At 55.1% G+C, this 15257-nt stretch overlaps 6 protein-coding genes across 6 annotated transcripts; 3 read left to right on the top strand and 3 right to left on the bottom strand.

Annotated features, from left to right (window-relative positions):
* Positions 1-574: 574 nt before the first annotated feature.
* B0H18DRAFT_880628 (lysophospholipase) lies at positions 575-2789 on the bottom strand (the record flags this gene model as incomplete). The annotated part of the gene is made up of 7 exons (XM_048040786.1): positions 575-694; positions 1125-1199; positions 1253-1282; positions 1335-1385; positions 1439-1537; positions 2166-2366; positions 2415-2789. 7 exons carry the CDS (start codon positions 2787-2789, stop codon positions 575-577), a joined length of 951 nt encoding a protein of 316 aa, XP_047890516.1.
* Positions 2790-3287: 498 nt separating this feature from the next.
* Positions 3288-4612, bottom strand: B0H18DRAFT_578735 (uncharacterized protein). Its single transcript, XM_048038656.1, has 3 exons — positions 3818-4612; positions 3489-3612; positions 3288-3437 (listed from the first exon to the last, which is right to left on the bottom strand). The coding sequence occupies exons 1-3, from the start codon at positions 4255-4257 to the stop codon at positions 3375-3377; spliced, it is 627 nt and encodes a 208-aa protein (XP_047890515.1). The 5' UTR covers positions 4258-4612; the 3' UTR covers positions 3288-3374.
* A 1092-nt stretch (positions 4613-5704) lies between these two features.
* On the top strand, positions 5705-7847 carry B0H18DRAFT_1022821 (uncharacterized protein). Its single transcript, XM_048029608.1, has 6 exons — positions 5705-5777; positions 5835-5896; positions 5949-6743; positions 6846-7038; positions 7096-7176; positions 7226-7847. Exons 3-6 carry the CDS (start codon positions 5975-5977, stop codon positions 7497-7499), a joined length of 1317 nt encoding a protein of 438 aa, XP_047890514.1. The 5' UTR covers positions 5705-5777; positions 5835-5896; positions 5949-5974; the 3' UTR covers positions 7500-7847.
* Positions 7848-7965: 118 nt separating this feature from the next.
* Positions 7966-8938, bottom strand: B0H18DRAFT_880676 (clathrin light chain-domain-containing protein; the record flags this gene model as incomplete). The annotated part of the gene is made up of 4 exons (XM_048040791.1): positions 7966-8179; positions 8232-8384; positions 8437-8558; positions 8606-8938. 4 exons carry the CDS (start codon positions 8936-8938, stop codon positions 7966-7968), a joined length of 822 nt encoding a protein of 273 aa, XP_047890513.1.
* A 157-nt stretch (positions 8939-9095) lies between these two features.
* Positions 9096-10290, top strand: B0H18DRAFT_1022812 (ER lumen protein retaining receptor-domain-containing protein). The gene is made up of 6 exons (XM_048029607.1): positions 9096-9221; positions 9279-9347; positions 9443-9599; positions 9656-9913; positions 9967-10062; positions 10152-10290. Exons 1-6 carry the CDS (start codon positions 9200-9202, stop codon positions 10186-10188), a joined length of 639 nt encoding a protein of 212 aa, XP_047890512.1. The 5' UTR covers positions 9096-9199; the 3' UTR covers positions 10189-10290.
* A 60-nt stretch (positions 10291-10350) lies between these two features.
* Positions 10351-12373, top strand: B0H18DRAFT_911341 (legume-like lectin family-domain-containing protein). Its single transcript, XM_048041553.1, has 11 exons — positions 10351-10604; positions 10787-10848; positions 10907-10937; positions 10994-11041; positions 11094-11156; positions 11208-11301; positions 11358-11391; positions 11452-11569; positions 11620-11688; positions 11745-11869; positions 11923-12373. The coding sequence occupies exons 1-11, from the start codon at positions 10512-10514 to the stop codon at positions 12188-12190; spliced, it is 1005 nt and encodes a 334-aa protein (XP_047890511.1). The 5' UTR covers positions 10351-10511; the 3' UTR covers positions 12191-12373.
* The last annotated feature ends 2884 nt before the right edge of the window (positions 12374-15257 follow it).

Here is a 15257-nt window from a genome sequence, read left to right as displayed (position 1 = left end):
ACATCTTGCGATTGATCTCGCACTCGCTGTCGATCACGAAATATTGGCGTGTTTTGGGCGTGCTACATATCAAGAATCAAAATACCTTCCAATACCGCTGGACGCATCACAGTGGACAGCAATGTCGACGCACTAATTGGCAGACCTCTTTCTGTCTTAGACAAAACCCAGTCTCCCCGGTAATGGGGATCTTCCGGAGGTCTATGATCAAGCATGTCAGTCGTCGCAACTGATCGCAGGAACCCAAGCAGGAACCGTCAACAAACCGATGATTCGTGACTGGCCCAGTAAGTACCTAACCAACTGTCATCACAGTCATACTTACTGCTCACCAGCATGCAACTACAAGACAGCTCGACCCAGCGATACCTTAGGGAGCAACAGCGTCCTGATCTTCCATGTTTTTACTGCTGCCGTACCTTAGATGAAGCACACGGGCACGCACGGCCCCTCGGAAGTACGTGTCACCACTCGAATAGCCAAAACGCACAAGACTGGCTTAACAGCTCGGATCGACCGTTTAATCGCAATTAATAGGTGCTTCAGAGGCTGATCCAAGAGCAGTGTGCAGTCACTACAATCTTGCCGTCTCGGCGTGCGCCTCTAGGACATGAGCATGGATCCACGCAATGCATTCGTCCCAGAACCTCTCCTTGACGCCGTCGGGCTCGTTCGTTAACTCGTGGTACGCGTCCTGGTAACGCAGTGCGTCAGTATTTCGTGCTTATAATGAATGAGTCACTTCAAGATGCAGGAGTGGCACATGGACGTCAATGTACCAAGACCCAGCCAACGGTCCCGTACTTCATGACCGGAGGAGGGAAGGCTTCTATGCGCAGACTCCGCATCGTGGAATGTCTGCCCAAACACCTCACCGCCGAGGCCAAGGGCAATCGCAACATATTACTCAAGGTGAGCTTGGATCACGGCTGCCTCATCAAGGCATACCGCCACTCTCGGCCCCGGGAAACGGCCATATCGTAGAGAGGCCCTATATAAGGGGACGTCCATCTTCGAAGCGCTGTGCACCTGGCAACTGCACAGTTGGCTGGCGCATCCATGTTGTGGAAGCAAAGCCCCGTCCGACACATCGATTCAGCCCAACGACGGGAGAAGAGACGCACCTCGTATAACGACAGCTTCTTGTCTTCCGCATCGAGCTTGCCATACAGTTCCTCAGACGCTTTGTGTGACGTAACCTGGCGGAGAGCGGTCAGCAGCCGACACGGGTCGCGGAAATCGAGCAATCTACCTTGTCTTGAGTGCCATGTAACAAGAGAACCTGTGCGTCGTATATAATTACTGATCGTGCGTTCATTTACTGATGGGCGTACCGGCAACTTCTTTGGCCAGTTCTTGTACGTATCGTACAGGAGGTGCTCGCCCTAAATCTAAAGGTCAGGATTGCTAACGCCAATTCCATCATGTACGAACTGACCATGCTTAGCATGTCGGCGAGGCCCCTAAATGTACCGTGCTTCTTGATGAGGGGGTCTGGGTCGATCGCGTTGCAAACAGCAGGGTCGTGGGATAGATCCTGTCCAACCCGTGAGCATCCATATTCCGTAGCGAACAGAACTGTCCAAGTGTGGCGCAGACGATCGGCAGAAGAGACCCAGTACATGGCCAACGTGATATTGCGCCCGGCGTGCTCTAAGTACTGGTATCGGGCTGGAAAGGCAAACACGACACGTTGCAAATATGTTTGTTGCGCGCAAGTGTGTATCCACACTATGTATATCTGGCATTCCAGCAAACCAAAATATCAATGGGCGTCCTTGCGAAGTGCAGACTTGGTGCAGACATGGGAATCGGAGTCGGCTCGAGCGGCACGACTCGCCGCACGAGCACCCACCTCCCCACAGTACTGGGATAGAGGCAGTCGGCAAGGTAGTACTATGTTTCCTCGTCGGCGCCTCAGAGTAGAGTCCTCTCTCAGCTGAACCTCGTGATGACCACCGCTGCGCGCACACCGAGCGAAAGTGCCTATCGACATTTCGTCTGCTGTCAAGGTACGACCGTTGATACTATCCGTATCGAACTCAATCCTCCGTGTAGCGCTGTCGCACGTCACCAGACAGCCTACTCAATGACGCACGAGCGACAGCCTCATTACACAACATGACACGGGCTGTGTTTCAGCGGCAGAAAAAAGTGCGGCTCACCTCGGGAGGAACCTCCGCCGGGAAAGGGAGCCACGGCGTGAGTAATGCCATTGCTGCGCCAGCCTTGCGCAGCAGCCTAGAGACAGGCGCGGTCTGGGAGATCAAAGGGCTCATGCCTATGACCCCTGTGAGCAGTTCAACCGACTCCTTCGCCGGCGGAGGCTTTGACTGGGTGGGGAACGACAGCACGAGACCCCCGCCCTGCAGTGAGATTGAGTCATTGATCGCAACGGAACGACAGACCCGGACACGTACCATGGACTGGCCGACTAGGAACAGCGGCAGGTCAGGATGCTCCTTCTTCATGTGTTGCACCCAGAACTCGATGTCGCGCATCTGGTCCTCAAACGTCTCCTTCCCGTACGCAGCATCCCTGCTCTTGTGCTCCGCGTCGAGCGCCGTCCTCCCAAAGCCCCGCTGGTCGAAGGTGAAGACGGTGATGTCTTTGGTTTGCCAGTACCGGTGTGCGTGCTCGTGCCGGCCAACGTGTTCCGCAAAGCCGTGCACGAAGACAACCGTCGCGCGAGCCGTCCCGGTCGCCTGGTACGTACGGGTGTAGAATTGGTGTTCTCCGGGACCGGGTAGCCATGCTTCAGCGTACGCTATTGAGCTACTAGACGCCATTCTTCACCGAAAGAAATCTGTGCAGCCAATTCGCAAGTATCCCACTTGGACTGGACCAAGAGGTGGAGGAGAGGAGGATAGGAGGAGGGTGCCTGACACGACAGCCAATTCCCAGCGTACATATGTTTCACCCAGTGGTCATGATCATGAGAACGAGACACCGGCCCGTCAAACGACGTCAGTTGTCTAATCCGCGCTTCCGCATAACTGGCCATCGTCGAGATGCCGATGGCGCCCGTGCGTGTTGTCGGTCGGTGGCTAAATGGACCGCCTCTTGGACCTCCTCCTGGACCTCCTCCTGGACCTCCTCCTGGACCTCCTCCTGTGACTTCAATCTCCAGCACCGAGCTTGACTACAAGTGTGATTCCCGTCTTGGTCTCGTCTACATTGTATATATGATATACTATTAGTATTAGTACTCTACTTATGTTTGCCCCACCTAGCTCCTGTCTCAAAACGATGCCTGGGCCCGGGTCTCAGCTCCTATTTAGACCAAGATACTTAAGGATATCCAGCACTCCAATTGAGTTGTAGGATGATTTTCCAGAGGCCGAAAGAGGCAGAGATAGCCCTGTCTTGCCTCATCACGGAGTTCCTGGAGGCACTGGCAGCTGCCAGTGCATGCCACCCAAAGTGATGGGCGGCGTCTGGCTCGTTTCAAGCTTGACTGACTGTTGTAAGTCGCTATAAACACATACCAGTTGATCATCTCTGCACGCGATTTCAGTAAGGTCGTAGCTGGGATCATGTAGAATTCGATTCATTGGATGGCTGACAAACCGTGAAGCCCGCCGCTTCGTACGGGTCTTGCACAACCCACTTCTACTTACAGCGTCGACTAATCAGGGGGACTTGATTGCGATGTACGGTACCTGCTGGTCACTCCAACAGTGCTGAGTATGTAACACGAAAGACTGCTTCTTGCTCACCAGATCAAAACGAAGTCGTGAGTGTCAAACGCACCCGCCGTCATTGGACCACAACGCGCCAATGGCAAGCCAGACATACAACATACCGCACAGCATACCTTCCAGTCGCGCATGGATCTGCACGTATAAAAGACGTCCTCGAGTACAGCCACTCACCAATACACCACCCGACCGCATTATCATCCACGATGTCTGTGAGTATCTCGAAGGTCCGATTCTGATGCTCGCATAGGACCTGACGCAGAGACGTTGACAGGAGAAGGCCACCTGCGCGAACGTCCAGGCCAACGGCGGCTCCTGCACCTACCCCGCATGCGGCTGCGCTGAGCCCTCGAAGAGCAAGTAAACACTCTTCTGTCGGTTGCTTGACATGATGCGGTGGGTGACCAGTCCTCGAACGTTGCCGAATTAACCTGACGATGTTCATGCCTGCATATGGGTAGATCCGCCCATGTACTGTTTGACGAAGGGCCGGCTTGTCGAGGTTAATTCGCCAGTGACCGAGTTTGCATCGTATGTCGCCCATGACAATGTTCATTGACAACAGTAGTGTCTGTATGATGAAAAATCTACGACGGTTCGGTTAGAACCAATGTTGCATGCCAGAGACGTCGCGCAAGCACCGAGGTACTGCGCGTTCACTTGTACCTCGTCTTTCGGACCCTATGGGTAAGAGATCTCGGGATGGTGTTCAAAAGTCGACATGGTCGCACCCATAGCCTCGCGCGACCATCATGCACACGGGAGTTCTAGTTCGGTGCGGTCATCAACTGTCTGCTGACGTGGGGCTAGTGTGGTAAGATGCGGGTCCGTTGAGGCCGAGTGTATTGGGATGCATAGTTGGTATGTAATCCACATTAGCAGTGAGTCGACGAAGGCTCGGACGCATTTGGCCGCAGGCGACCAGTTCGCGTACGGAATGCGTACGCAAAACCCTGGGACGCTCGGCGGGCAAGGGGGCCGTCGGGCCACTGAGGTAGTCGTGGGGTGCCGCTCTGGCGTGGACGCATACTTGTCATCTCACAGTTGGCATCACCGCTGCCGTCCTGTATCACTTTGTGAGTGGCGTCAAAGAAGGCGGAGGGAGACAGTGAATGGTACTGGTCCCCACTTGCGAGGACAGAGGCTGATGGATGCAGAATGCTCGTACGTGCAGGCCGCAGCGAAGGGTGCCTGAAAGTCCCTAAAGAGCTCGTTACGGTCGCTGCCTTTTGGGACGATCGCCATAGCATCGTACTTGTCGGATGAGATGACAGTGACACAGGTCATGGTAGCGAGGCAGCCGGGACGACGAGTGGGGAGGGGCGTGCAGGTGACGTCAGCGCGACGCAGGACGATTGATGCATGTCCAAGTGGCGGCCAGTGGCAATACTTGGCAAATCCCGGGCGAAATAGCGGACGGACGCAAGACAGACGCGGTACAGAAATTGAGAACGAAGCATCGGGAAGGTGGGCGAGCGTCAGGCAGCGACTAACCAGAGGCCAATCAAAGGGGGCACACGGATGCGGGGTGCTGAGCGCTGAGCGGCTTGGACGGCGAGCACAACGCAGAGGCCGCGTGTATGCGATGGAAGGTGGGCGCGACAGTCACGTCGAAGTCGTGGACAGTGCCCCAGGATGGGTGTGATTATGGAGGGAGAGCACGGGCAGGATAAGGAGGCAACCGGTCACCCATGCGTCGTGCGCAGCTGCCAGCCAATAAACATGGTGTGCGATGTCGGCGGGCGCAAAGGACGAACGCGGCGTGGCGCGGGAGGGCAATGAGTGCGGCACGGAAGGAATTGTATGTCTTGCAGCATCGTCGGATGCAAGTAGCGGGTAGTCGCACAAGAAGCGCAGCGTACTGGATGCGAAGAAGAGTTGCGGATGAGTGGTGACTGGATGGGGGTTGTGGATGTGGAGGAAGAGGAGGAGGAGTGGGTCCAGTCCGAGCCGTGAGCTCGGACGGAAAGGGCAGCAATGCGCGCTCTCGCGGTCACGTGTTAGCCACTCAAAACAAAAGGTCGCGTCTGAGAAGCGCCCGCAGCAATGTTTCGCTTTTGTTCTCGTTGCCATTGTCCTAATATGTCTTGTCAGAGCTGGTAAATGGAAACGCATCTTCATCTTGAACTCATACCATCAGTAACGACTTCACGATTCTCTCGATCGCCATGACCTCAACGGAGCAAGTTGAACCTGCTTCCTCTCACCATCATCAATCTTTATACGACACGCCACCCGCACACACCTCTTCTCGTCCTCAGTCGAGTTGGACGATGCTTGATATAACGCCAAAACTGCACCAGGATCCCGAAGTCACCAAGACTGAAGCTCCCCGTCCGGGGCTGCTCACACGCTTCGCGAAGTTCTGTTTCGACCTCCGGACGCTCGGACGGCGGCGCGAGCCTGACGTGCTGCCCGTCCACCAACCGAAGCTGGAGCCTTGGTCGCCCTTGCACATCGAGAAGCGTGCAGCGCCCTGCTGCGAGCACTGCGTCAAGCGGAGGAAGCGGAAGCGGCGAAACACGATCCTGTTCGTCGTTCTCATAATCCTGCTTCTCTACCTGCTGGGCAACATGATCGCACTCGACGTCACCACCGGCGGGTCGTCCGCGTCTGCGTCTGCGTCGAGCTCGCCCTCTTTGTCGGCGAACCAACAGCTGTGCCTCTCAGAGTTCGAGATCAACGCACCTGCGAACGCGTCGCTGTACCCGTGCTCGACCTGCCTCTCCACGCTCCAGGGCGTCTCGTCCGACTTCCTGAAGGCGCACGCCCAGGATGCCGCGCAGGTCCAGAACGCCATCCAGTTCTGCGCGCTGCGGAGCGTCTTCGTCGAGGCGAACGGCCAGGGGCAGAGCAGCCTGGGGAACGGCGGGTGGATGCAGAACACGGACGTCTGCGGGTGGACCGGAGTCGAGTGTGACGGCGATGGGAGGGTGACTTCGCTGTACGTTCCCGTCTTGTCCTCGGTCGTTGATATAACTGACGCGCGCGCCAGGGAGTTGAGCACGCCAAGCATACCCACCGTCATCCCCGACCAGCTCGGTGCACTCACGAGTCTGCAGACGCTCCAGGTGATCGGTGACAATAAGCTCCCAGGTCAGTATCCCCAGTGCTCTCTGCGAATGTAGGCTGACGTTCGACTAGCCGGCTCGCTGCCCTCGTCCTTCACGAACCTGACTGCCCTGACGACGCTCGAGTTCCAAGCGACGGGCATCACGAGCATCCCGGACGGCCTGTTCGACTCGCTGAAGAATGTGTCTTCCCTCACGCTGGAGAAGAACGCACAAATGTCGCCGACACTGCCGTCGAGTGTAGCCCGTCTCCCGATTCAAGATCTGTGAGTCCGCTCAGTAGTCGTACTTCGTCATCGCCTCGCTAACCTCCCGCTCATCAGGGTGATCACGAACCAAGCACTCACCAATCCGCTCTCGACTCTCTTCAATAGCACTTCCGTCCAGTCGTCGTTGAAGCTCCTGTGAGCCCCGCCCTTATCTCCCTTTACCTTGCACTAATCCGCCCTCCAGGGATGTCTCCACGACAAACATGACCGGATCGATCCCCTCCTCCGTCTCCTCGCTCACCGCGCTCGTCGAGCTACATCTCGACCACAACGACCTCACGAACCCCCTGCCGACCTCGTTCCCCTCCACACTCCAGATCCTCAACCTCGCCAACAACACGGGCCTCAGCGGGTCCGTGGACGGGTCCTTCTGCGCGCTGGGCGCGCTCCAGCAGTGCGATGCGACGGGCACGGGCTTGAAGGCTGCAGGCAGCTGCGGGGTGTGTGAGTTTTCGTGAACATTCGGACTGCGATGAACTGTGGACTTTGAGTTTTGAATGGTTCGGACTGTAGTGTAGCCGTAGCATGATTTTCGGACGTAGTTATGTCTTTCGGACTTGTATACGTATTGCGCGCTCGCCTCGAGGCTTAATGGACTTTATGACCGGATAAAATGCCCTGACACCCTCGAGCACGAGTGTTGGCCTACACTGTGAGTACGACCGGGAACGGCTTGTCAGCTTGCAGTCGCAAGTGGTCAATTATTCCTTTCGGAAGCACTCAGTAGCACTGCAGCTGGTCCCGGTCACCGGTCACCACTTTGCGTGCCTGCCTTGAGCTTGAGGCTGGACTGGCTGCCTGGCAGTGTCCGATGATCTGCCCTAGCGCAGCATCTCGCGTCGCTGAGGCAGAATAGCAATATTGACGAGAACTGTGTACTGTAGAGACGTCTTGTCATTAAATAGTCCGTACCATGTACACCACTCAGTAACCTGCAGCACCCGGGGCTGCATCGCCCTCCCTTTTCAACCGGAGCAAGACCTGCTTGAAACGCGTGAGGTCGGTCGTGCCGGGGCCCGCGCGCGCAATCGTCTTGCTCTGCGAGTTCTGGAGCTCTAGAAGTTCGCAGATTCGCTCCCACGTCGTGCCGTTCGAAAGAGAGTCGGTTATCTTCGCGACGAACTCCTCCTCGTGATCCCTGCGGAACGTCAGGTGAGAGCGGGAGGGGGAAGGCAGGGCAGACGACGTACTTGTTCTCGCGGATGTTGCGCTCCTTCTTCGCGGAGTACTCCTCATAGAACTGGTCGATGGCACGCTCGGCCTTGGAGACGGTCTCCTCGCGCTTCAGCTTCGAGGCCTCGTCGCGCGCCTTGATCTCCTCTGCCTGCCGCTCTCGCCATTGTCTGTAGCGTGCGATGTAAGTAGACGAAAACGGTAGTGAAAAACGCAACGCACTTGATGACCTCTGGCTCGTCCTCCTCGGGCGGTCGGTTGAATATGGGTGTTGACGTGAATGCTGATGGTTGGGGCTGGGGTGCGAAGGTGGGTGCTGCACCGAAGCTCGGTTGCCTCAGCGGCTCAGACGACTATATGCGCGCTCGTGAGCGCCACCCCAACGACACACGCAAGCCAGCAGACAACGCACTGGGACCTCAATGTCCGGGAACTGGTCCTCGAATTTCTCGATCTCATCGTCGCCGGTGACCTTCACCTCCGTCTGCCGCTCCCTTGGCGGGCTCGCAAAGTCGTCGAAGGAGAAGCCAGAGGAGACTGCGGGGGCTGCGGGGAGAGCAGGTGTGGGGATGTCGCCCGTGCCATCGAGCGAGATGTCGGGGAAGGCGGAGGCGGCGAGGTCAAAGTCGATGTCGCCGCCCGCTGTCGCGTAGCTACCGCCGGTGGGCGTTCCGGTGAATTCGTCGCCGAGGAGCTCACTCTCGCGGGCGAGGAAGTCGGTCATCGTTGGTGACGGTGAAGAGCGTGTCTGGCGCGCGGTCGCGGCTGAGGGGGATAAGTCCTAACGCGCATCTGATAGCCTTCTGTGCATTATGTATAATATTTAAACAGGCCGTACAGCATAGATAACTTTGTATGCAAGACGATGAATTGTGTGCATATTGGGTCTCACGTTACCTACACGTCGTCACTCAGGATAGACGCAAACCGACTTCAGTGCAGGCTTCCACGTTCACGTCCACTTCGTCCTTCTGTCTGCACCACCATGAATCTCTTCCGGTTGTTCGGTATGCGCGCAAGACTCTGTCCGAGAACGACGAACGACTGACGACCGTTGTTACCAGGGGACATGTCCCACTTGGCGTCCATCTTAATCCTGTTGTACAAGATCAATGCGACGCGGTCGGTTCGAGGTACGTGTTCTGCACAATGTGACAACACCGTTGAGCCCTTTTTCTCCGACTCGCTTTGTACGCGCCTAGGATAGCGTACTAACGAACGGTCGCAGGTCTCTCCTTCAAAACACAGGCCCTCTACGTCGCTGTCTTCGTGACGCGTTACCTTGACCTCTTCACCGACTATGTGTCGCTATACAACAGTCTCATGAAGATTTTCTTCATCTCGAGCAGTTGTTACGTCCTCTACATGATGAAAGTGAAATACCGGTGCGTCATGTTGGCCCCGCCTTGCCCTTCGTCTACTCAACAGCCTGCGCATCAAGACCAACGAACGACCCGTCGATCGACACATTCCGCGTAGAATACCTCCTCGGGCCCTGCGTCGTTCTGGCGCTGATATTCCACTACCGCTGGCTCGTGTCAGAGATCCTCTGGGCATTCTCCATCTTCCTGGAGTCGGTCGCCATCCTCCCGCAACTGTTCATGCTGCAACGCACGGGAGAGGCGGAGACGATTACGACACACTACTTGGCCGCACTAGGTGCATACAGGGCGTTGTACATCCCAAATTGGATATACAGGTACGTTCACTGCCGGCCTTTTCGGCTGAACGCGGACTTGACGCTCGGTCTAGGTACTGGACAGAGGACGTGGTCGACCCAATTGCGGTCACTGCGGGCATTGTGCAGACGGCGCTGTACCTCGACTTCTTCTACGTCTACTTCACAAAGTAAGTGTTGTCGCACGCGCCCCCACTGGACAAACGCTGACGTGTCACTGCGCGCGTGTTCGTACCGTTTTTACTCGAACTTTGTACAGAGTGTTACAAGGGCAGCGGTTTGAGCTACCTGCATAATTGTATCCTAAAGCGTAGTGTATATGGACCGCTTTCCAGCTCATAGGCTGGCTCCCACCCTCGCCCAACATTACAATCGCGAACCGTGAGTTGTTGAAAAAATATGAGCGCACCGACGCGTCTGGAACGCGTACACAAACAAGCGCTCGTCAGTGTAGCGCCCTTCCCTCGGTCTCAGCGACCGCGACTTGCCAGTGCTCGCCACCGCGAACAAGCTCTCGTCACTGTCGTTTTCGGCCCCGGACTGAGCTGTCTGTATACTATTTCTTGCCGCTCGCTTTCGTTTTGAATCACTCTCTTGCTTGGACTTGAGCTGAGCCGTCATGCTGGGCGGGCTGTTGTTTTGGCTGGGCTTGTTGCCCCTCAGTGCACTGGCGGTGCTGGATACGAATCTGGGGAACCAGACGATCGAAAGAGTGAGTAATATGTTCCGATGATTTCAATGTCTTTTGGAAGAAGGGTGTGGTGTTGTCTAGTCAATGGTGGGAAGGGCTGGTCAGCAACGGTGAAAGGGAGACTAGCTGCGACGCCCAAGAAGACTGCTGCCCGCATGACATGGAACATTTCATACCCTTGAACTAACACTCGGATGTGCTAGACAATATCACTTCGAACACATTCGATATACGCCCCCTACATCGACCAAGACCTACAGAACCGGTACGTCTCCACACACCTCGCAGGCCGTTCGACATGCTGACATCGTTCGCTCCTTAAGATGGTGGGACTTCGGTGCAGACGCATACGTCGTGAGTCGTATCGTATGCTCTTCTTTGTCAAGAGCTGATGGTGTCGTGCGACGCAGAACACGAACAAGCACGTCCGCCTCACCCGGAATCGACCGTCGCAGATGGTACTTTTCGTTCCCATGCGGCGTAGCGCTATATGAGACTGACAAAGCGCAGGGTTGGCTGTGGTCGCGTGTACCGCTCACAGCACAGAACTGGATCATCGAAGTCGAGTTCAAGGTGCGCTCGATTCAAGAAAACGGTGTCCGGTCGTCTGACCACACATACTAGATTCACGGCGATTCAACACACTTGTATGGAGACGGTCTCGCGATGTGGTTGACGACCGCGAGGGCACAGCCTGGACCCGTCTTTGGTAGCATCGGTATGTATCCCGTTGTACGCATACCCATTCGCTGTGCTCACAGTACGCGCCCTTAGACAACTTCGAGGGTCTTGGAATATTCCTTGATACGTGAGTATATCGGAGACTTCTGAAGACTTGTCAAGGGATAGGCTGACTTTGTGCATTCAGATACGCCAACACACGACACTCGTACTCGTTCCCGCGCATCGTTGGCATGTTGGGTGATGGCAAGACGGAGTACGACCTGGGGGGTGATGGTCAAAAAGACAGTCTGGGTGGCTGCTCAGTGAGTCCGTCCATCGCAGGCTCTTGCTGGTCTCTAACGAGCGTGGCAAGGCAAACCTCCGTCGCACGAACGTAGCTACGAAGCTGCGGGTGTCATATGTAAAGGACAAGCTGCTCAGCGTAAGGCATCGCCATCGAACGCCGCGCCTTCCGTACTTATCATGTTGCGCTGACAGGTCAAGGCACAGTACAGGGCATGGGATGATTGGGTAGAATGCTTCACCATTCGTGACATCAGCCTGCCCAACGCGCCCTACCTTGGCTTCTCCGCCATGACGGGTGACGTTTCAGACAATCACGAGTGAGTCTGCCCTTGCGCGTCCTACCCCCACAGACGTTCACACCGCCCAACAGCATCATTAGCGTCACCACGTACTCCGCCATCCTCTCCAGCCCGGACAAGCAGCGGAACACGATCGTGGGTGCCAAGTCCGCCGTGGCGTCGACCTTCCTCTGGACGGTCCTGAAGATCGCGGGGGTGCTTGGCGTGCTTGCGGGGCTGTTTTACGCGTACAAGACGTATGTGCTCAAGCAGTCGGTGGGCCGGGGCTTTGGGGACGCATTCATGGGCCGAAACGGCGGGGGTTTGAGTGCGTTCTACGGCGATGCGAAACGCTTCTGAGGCATTTATGGGGATATGTATCTGGGATATTTAATATACCTCGCTTCGACCGACGCGAGGTGAACGGGTTCAACGATGGCGTGCGATGATTGGATAGCCATGAGGAGGAAAACAGGTTCAAATCAGCAAAAGTGCAGGGCCAATCTTTGTGTGAAGGCACGACGTTTCGTCGACGAATGGATGAGGCTCGCAGTGCCTCGGTCACATGACATGAAGTCAAGTCGCGACTGTTGCGTCGCGTCAGCTTTAACTAGTGTTCGGTGTATAACCCGATGTAAGAAACATGTCAGTTTTTGACATGTTTCAAACGTGTTTTTAACATGTAAGAAACTCCGGTTCAGAAAAGGGATGTATATAATGTCAGTAACTATTGACACGTGACATACTCGGTGGTGTGTTCGATGCAAGTTCAATGTATTGTTTGTGCAGTCATGGACTGAACTGACACCTCTAATCTTGTAACATTGGTTCCAGTTACACTGCAGCTAGCCGTGTCTGGGGCAGACTTGTTTGCACTGATATCAACTCGGTGCCAAAATCAGACAGATGAGCGCTAATGCTCGCTCTCGCGCTTCACTAAGCGCCCGGGAGCATCGCCGGTGGCTTGTAAGTTGTGAGTCTCTTATTGCTTTTCATGACATTTTTGCTCGTTTGATCAGGCACATTGCACCATTGTTAGCCTATATAATCTTGCTATGGATATGTTACTGTATTATGTCAACGGTACTGCACATGCTGTCCCACTGGCAGTTCGAGATCTTCCGTATATAGAATCACTTGCCATATATGGTATTACCTGCGAACAGTGAATGCATTTCATCGAGAACCAAGCAACTCACGCTACCATACACAGTGTGGAAGAGTGAGATGGCTGAGAAATGTGAGTGTCAGCAGAGTTCGCGAGGCTCAAATGAGTGTCCAGCTCAGTGTGAGGAATCTGGCTTGTTGGCGCGGGTGAGCGTAAGTAGTGTCGGCGAGGTCAGAAACACATGGGAAGTTGATGGTCGGACGCGAAGGTGAGTAGGTAAGCATCCTCGTATCGAAACTTGGGCCTACAGCCCGAAATACGTACAGTACCTATACCCTATGGAACGGTGAGTCACCCCGAGGGGCGTAGACAAAATGTAAGCGAGATTACTACTATAAAGGGACAAAGTGAATGAGTGGTGGCGGTGGCACAGGTATTCACTCCGATTCCACTCTGAGTACAGCATATACAAAACGAGAACGAGTCTAGGATGACTCTACGGTGAGTCAGGAAAGAAACGGAAAACGGAAAACGGAAAACGAATATATTACTCGTAAGTATGAGCGTCGGGCGCTCGTGCGATGTATTCCGGCGCTTACGCATCCCTTACACTGAGCGAGCAGCGAGCAGTTCCGCCCGCCAGTGATTTTATTTGTGATGTCCATCCCACTTCAGTCCCCGTCATCATTTGCACACTCTACCATTTACCATACATGAGGAGACGAGGGGCCCATCAGGAGCTGTACAGGCAGGCGAAAATTATCACGTGACACATTACTTGGTCACGTTTTTAACGTTTAAAACCCCATGTCAAAAACTTACCTCAAGGCCCAGGCTCCTAAAACCAGCCGTCCATGGCGTTCTCGCTCCTACATGACGATAGCCCACCATATGCTGAATCCGAAAAAGGCAATTGTGTTTAGTGTTATGTAATGTCCGAAGTTTATGCGACTAAGAGGAGGAGAACGCCATAGGACGGCTGGCCAATTTCGTCCCCGAGGCCACCCCGAGGCATGCGCGCTTCGCCCTCAGGCCAGCAGTGCGGTCACAGTAAGTGACTGAGCGCCTTTCAGCGAGTTTCGGGGTCCCGCTTGGCTCGCTTGCCCCGAGTCATCCAAATCAGGACATCGCTCGACGCTCGTGCGTCGAGGCGCGATTCATGATGGTTTTCGGTCTCGTATCCATCCAATGGGAGGATGTGGGACTGACAACACATTTGGGAAACTCAGTGAGCATTTCTTTGGTGCCTCGCGTCGCTGCCCCAAGATTTGACAAAATAAATGAGCAGGGACTCGAACCCGTGCACCCAAAAAGGTGACCGGCGGCCATGACCACTGCACCAAAGTACCAACACTGCTTCATCGACGGCACTACATAAGACTACCAGCCAGCTCGTGGGACCCATTTATGGCCACCCCTATGTAGCACATCACGACGTGCATACTGCAGTGACCGTGTGCTTCGCTGACGTGCCGGGCAGCGCATCTGCCACATGGGGCACTGACAATGATTATCCCGTCATTTATACAAGGGTGGGCGTGTACTTCGGAGTTGACAGGCAATGGGTCCCACGAGCTGGCTGGTACTCTTATGTAGTGCCATCGATGAAGCAGTGTTGGTACTTTGGTGCAGTGGTCATGGCCGCCGGTCACCTTTTTGGGTGCACGGGTTCGAGTCCCTGCTCATTTATTTTGTCAAATTTTGGGGCAGCGACGCGAGGCACCAAAGAAATGCTCACTGAGTTTCCCAAATGTGTTGTCAGTCCCACATCCTCCCATTGGATGGATACGAGACCGAAAACCATCATGAATCGCGCCTCGACGCACGAGCGTCGAGCGATGTCCTGATTTGGATGACTCGGGGCAAGCGAGCCAAGCGGGACCCCGAAACTCGCTGAAAGGCGCTCAGTCACTTACTGTGACCGCACTGCTGGCCTGAGGGCGAAGCGCGCATGCCTCGGGGTGGCCTCGGGGACGAAATTGGCCAGCCGTCCTATGGCGTTCTCCTCCTCTTAGTCGCATAAACTTCGGACATTACATAACACTAAACACAATTGCCTTTTTCGGATTCAGCATATGGTGGGCTATCGTCATGTAGGAGCGAGAACGCCATGGACGGCTGGTTTTAGGAGCCTGCTCAAGGCCCGACTTACTTACATACCGTAAGAAACATCGTTTGAGTTTTACACCGTACACTAGCTTTAACTTTCGTACCTCTTACCCTCACCACAGCTTTGTCCCCCCTGCTCAAAGTCACATCCAAAATCAAACTCGAGTCGAGGTTCAGGTCTTTATATATGTTCCAAGCAGCCATCACAAC

Source organism: Fomitopsis serialis (assembly GCF_022376445.1).
Source record: "Fomitopsis serialis strain Sig1Antser10 chromosome Unknown B0H18scaffold_64, whole genome shotgun sequence".
Classification (NCBI taxonomy): domain Eukaryota; kingdom Fungi; phylum Basidiomycota; class Agaricomycetes; order Polyporales; family Fomitopsidaceae; genus Fomitopsis; species Fomitopsis serialis.
Note: the sequence above shows the minus strand (reverse complement) of the source record. Positions and strands in the feature narration are given on the sequence as shown.

Bases quoted from the DNA above. Each gene is read 5' to 3' on its own strand.
- B0H18DRAFT_578735 (XM_048038656.1), bottom strand. From the start codon at position 4,257: ATGAACATTGTCATGGGCGACATACGATGCAAACTCGGTCACTGGCGA. The intron at 3,613-3,817 runs GTATGCTGTGCG...CGCTGTAAGTAG, and splicing joins GATCCATGCGCGACTGGAAG to AAGTGGGTTGTGCAAGACCC. The intron at 3,438-3,488 runs GTATGTGTTTAT...GAAACGAGCCAG, and splicing joins CGTGCAGAGATGATCAACTG to ACGCCGCCCATCACTTTGGG.
- B0H18DRAFT_1022821 (XM_048029608.1), top strand. From the start codon at position 5,975: ATGCTTGATATAACGCCAAAACTGCACCAGGATCCCGAAGTCACCAAG. The intron at 6,744-6,845 runs GTGCACTCACGA...ACGTTCGACTAG, and splicing joins CGTCATCCCCGACCAGCTCG to CCGGCTCGCTGCCCTCGTCC. The intron at 7,177-7,225 runs GTGAGCCCCGCC...TCCGCCCTCCAG, and splicing joins CAGTCGTCGTTGAAGCTCCT to GGATGTCTCCACGACAAACA.
- B0H18DRAFT_1022812 (XM_048029607.1), top strand. From the start codon at position 9,200: ATGAATCTCTTCCGGTTGTTCG. The intron at 9,914-9,966 runs GTACGTTCACTG...CGCTCGGTCTAG, and splicing joins ATCCCAAATTGGATATACAG to GTACTGGACAGAGGACGTGG. The intron at 10,063-10,151 runs GTAAGTGTTGTC...AACTTTGTACAG, and splicing joins TTCTACGTCTACTTCACAAA to AGTGTTACAAGGGCAGCGGT.
- B0H18DRAFT_911341 (XM_048041553.1), top strand. From the start codon at position 10,512: ATGCTGGGCGGGCTGTTGTTTTGGCTGGGCTTGTTGCCCCTCAGTGCA. The intron at 10,605-10,786 runs GTGAGTAATATG...CGGATGTGCTAG, and splicing joins GGAACCAGACGATCGAAAGA to ACAATATCACTTCGAACACA. The intron at 11,157-11,207 runs GTGCGCTCGATT...CACACATACTAG, and splicing joins TCATCGAAGTCGAGTTCAAG to ATTCACGGCGATTCAACACA.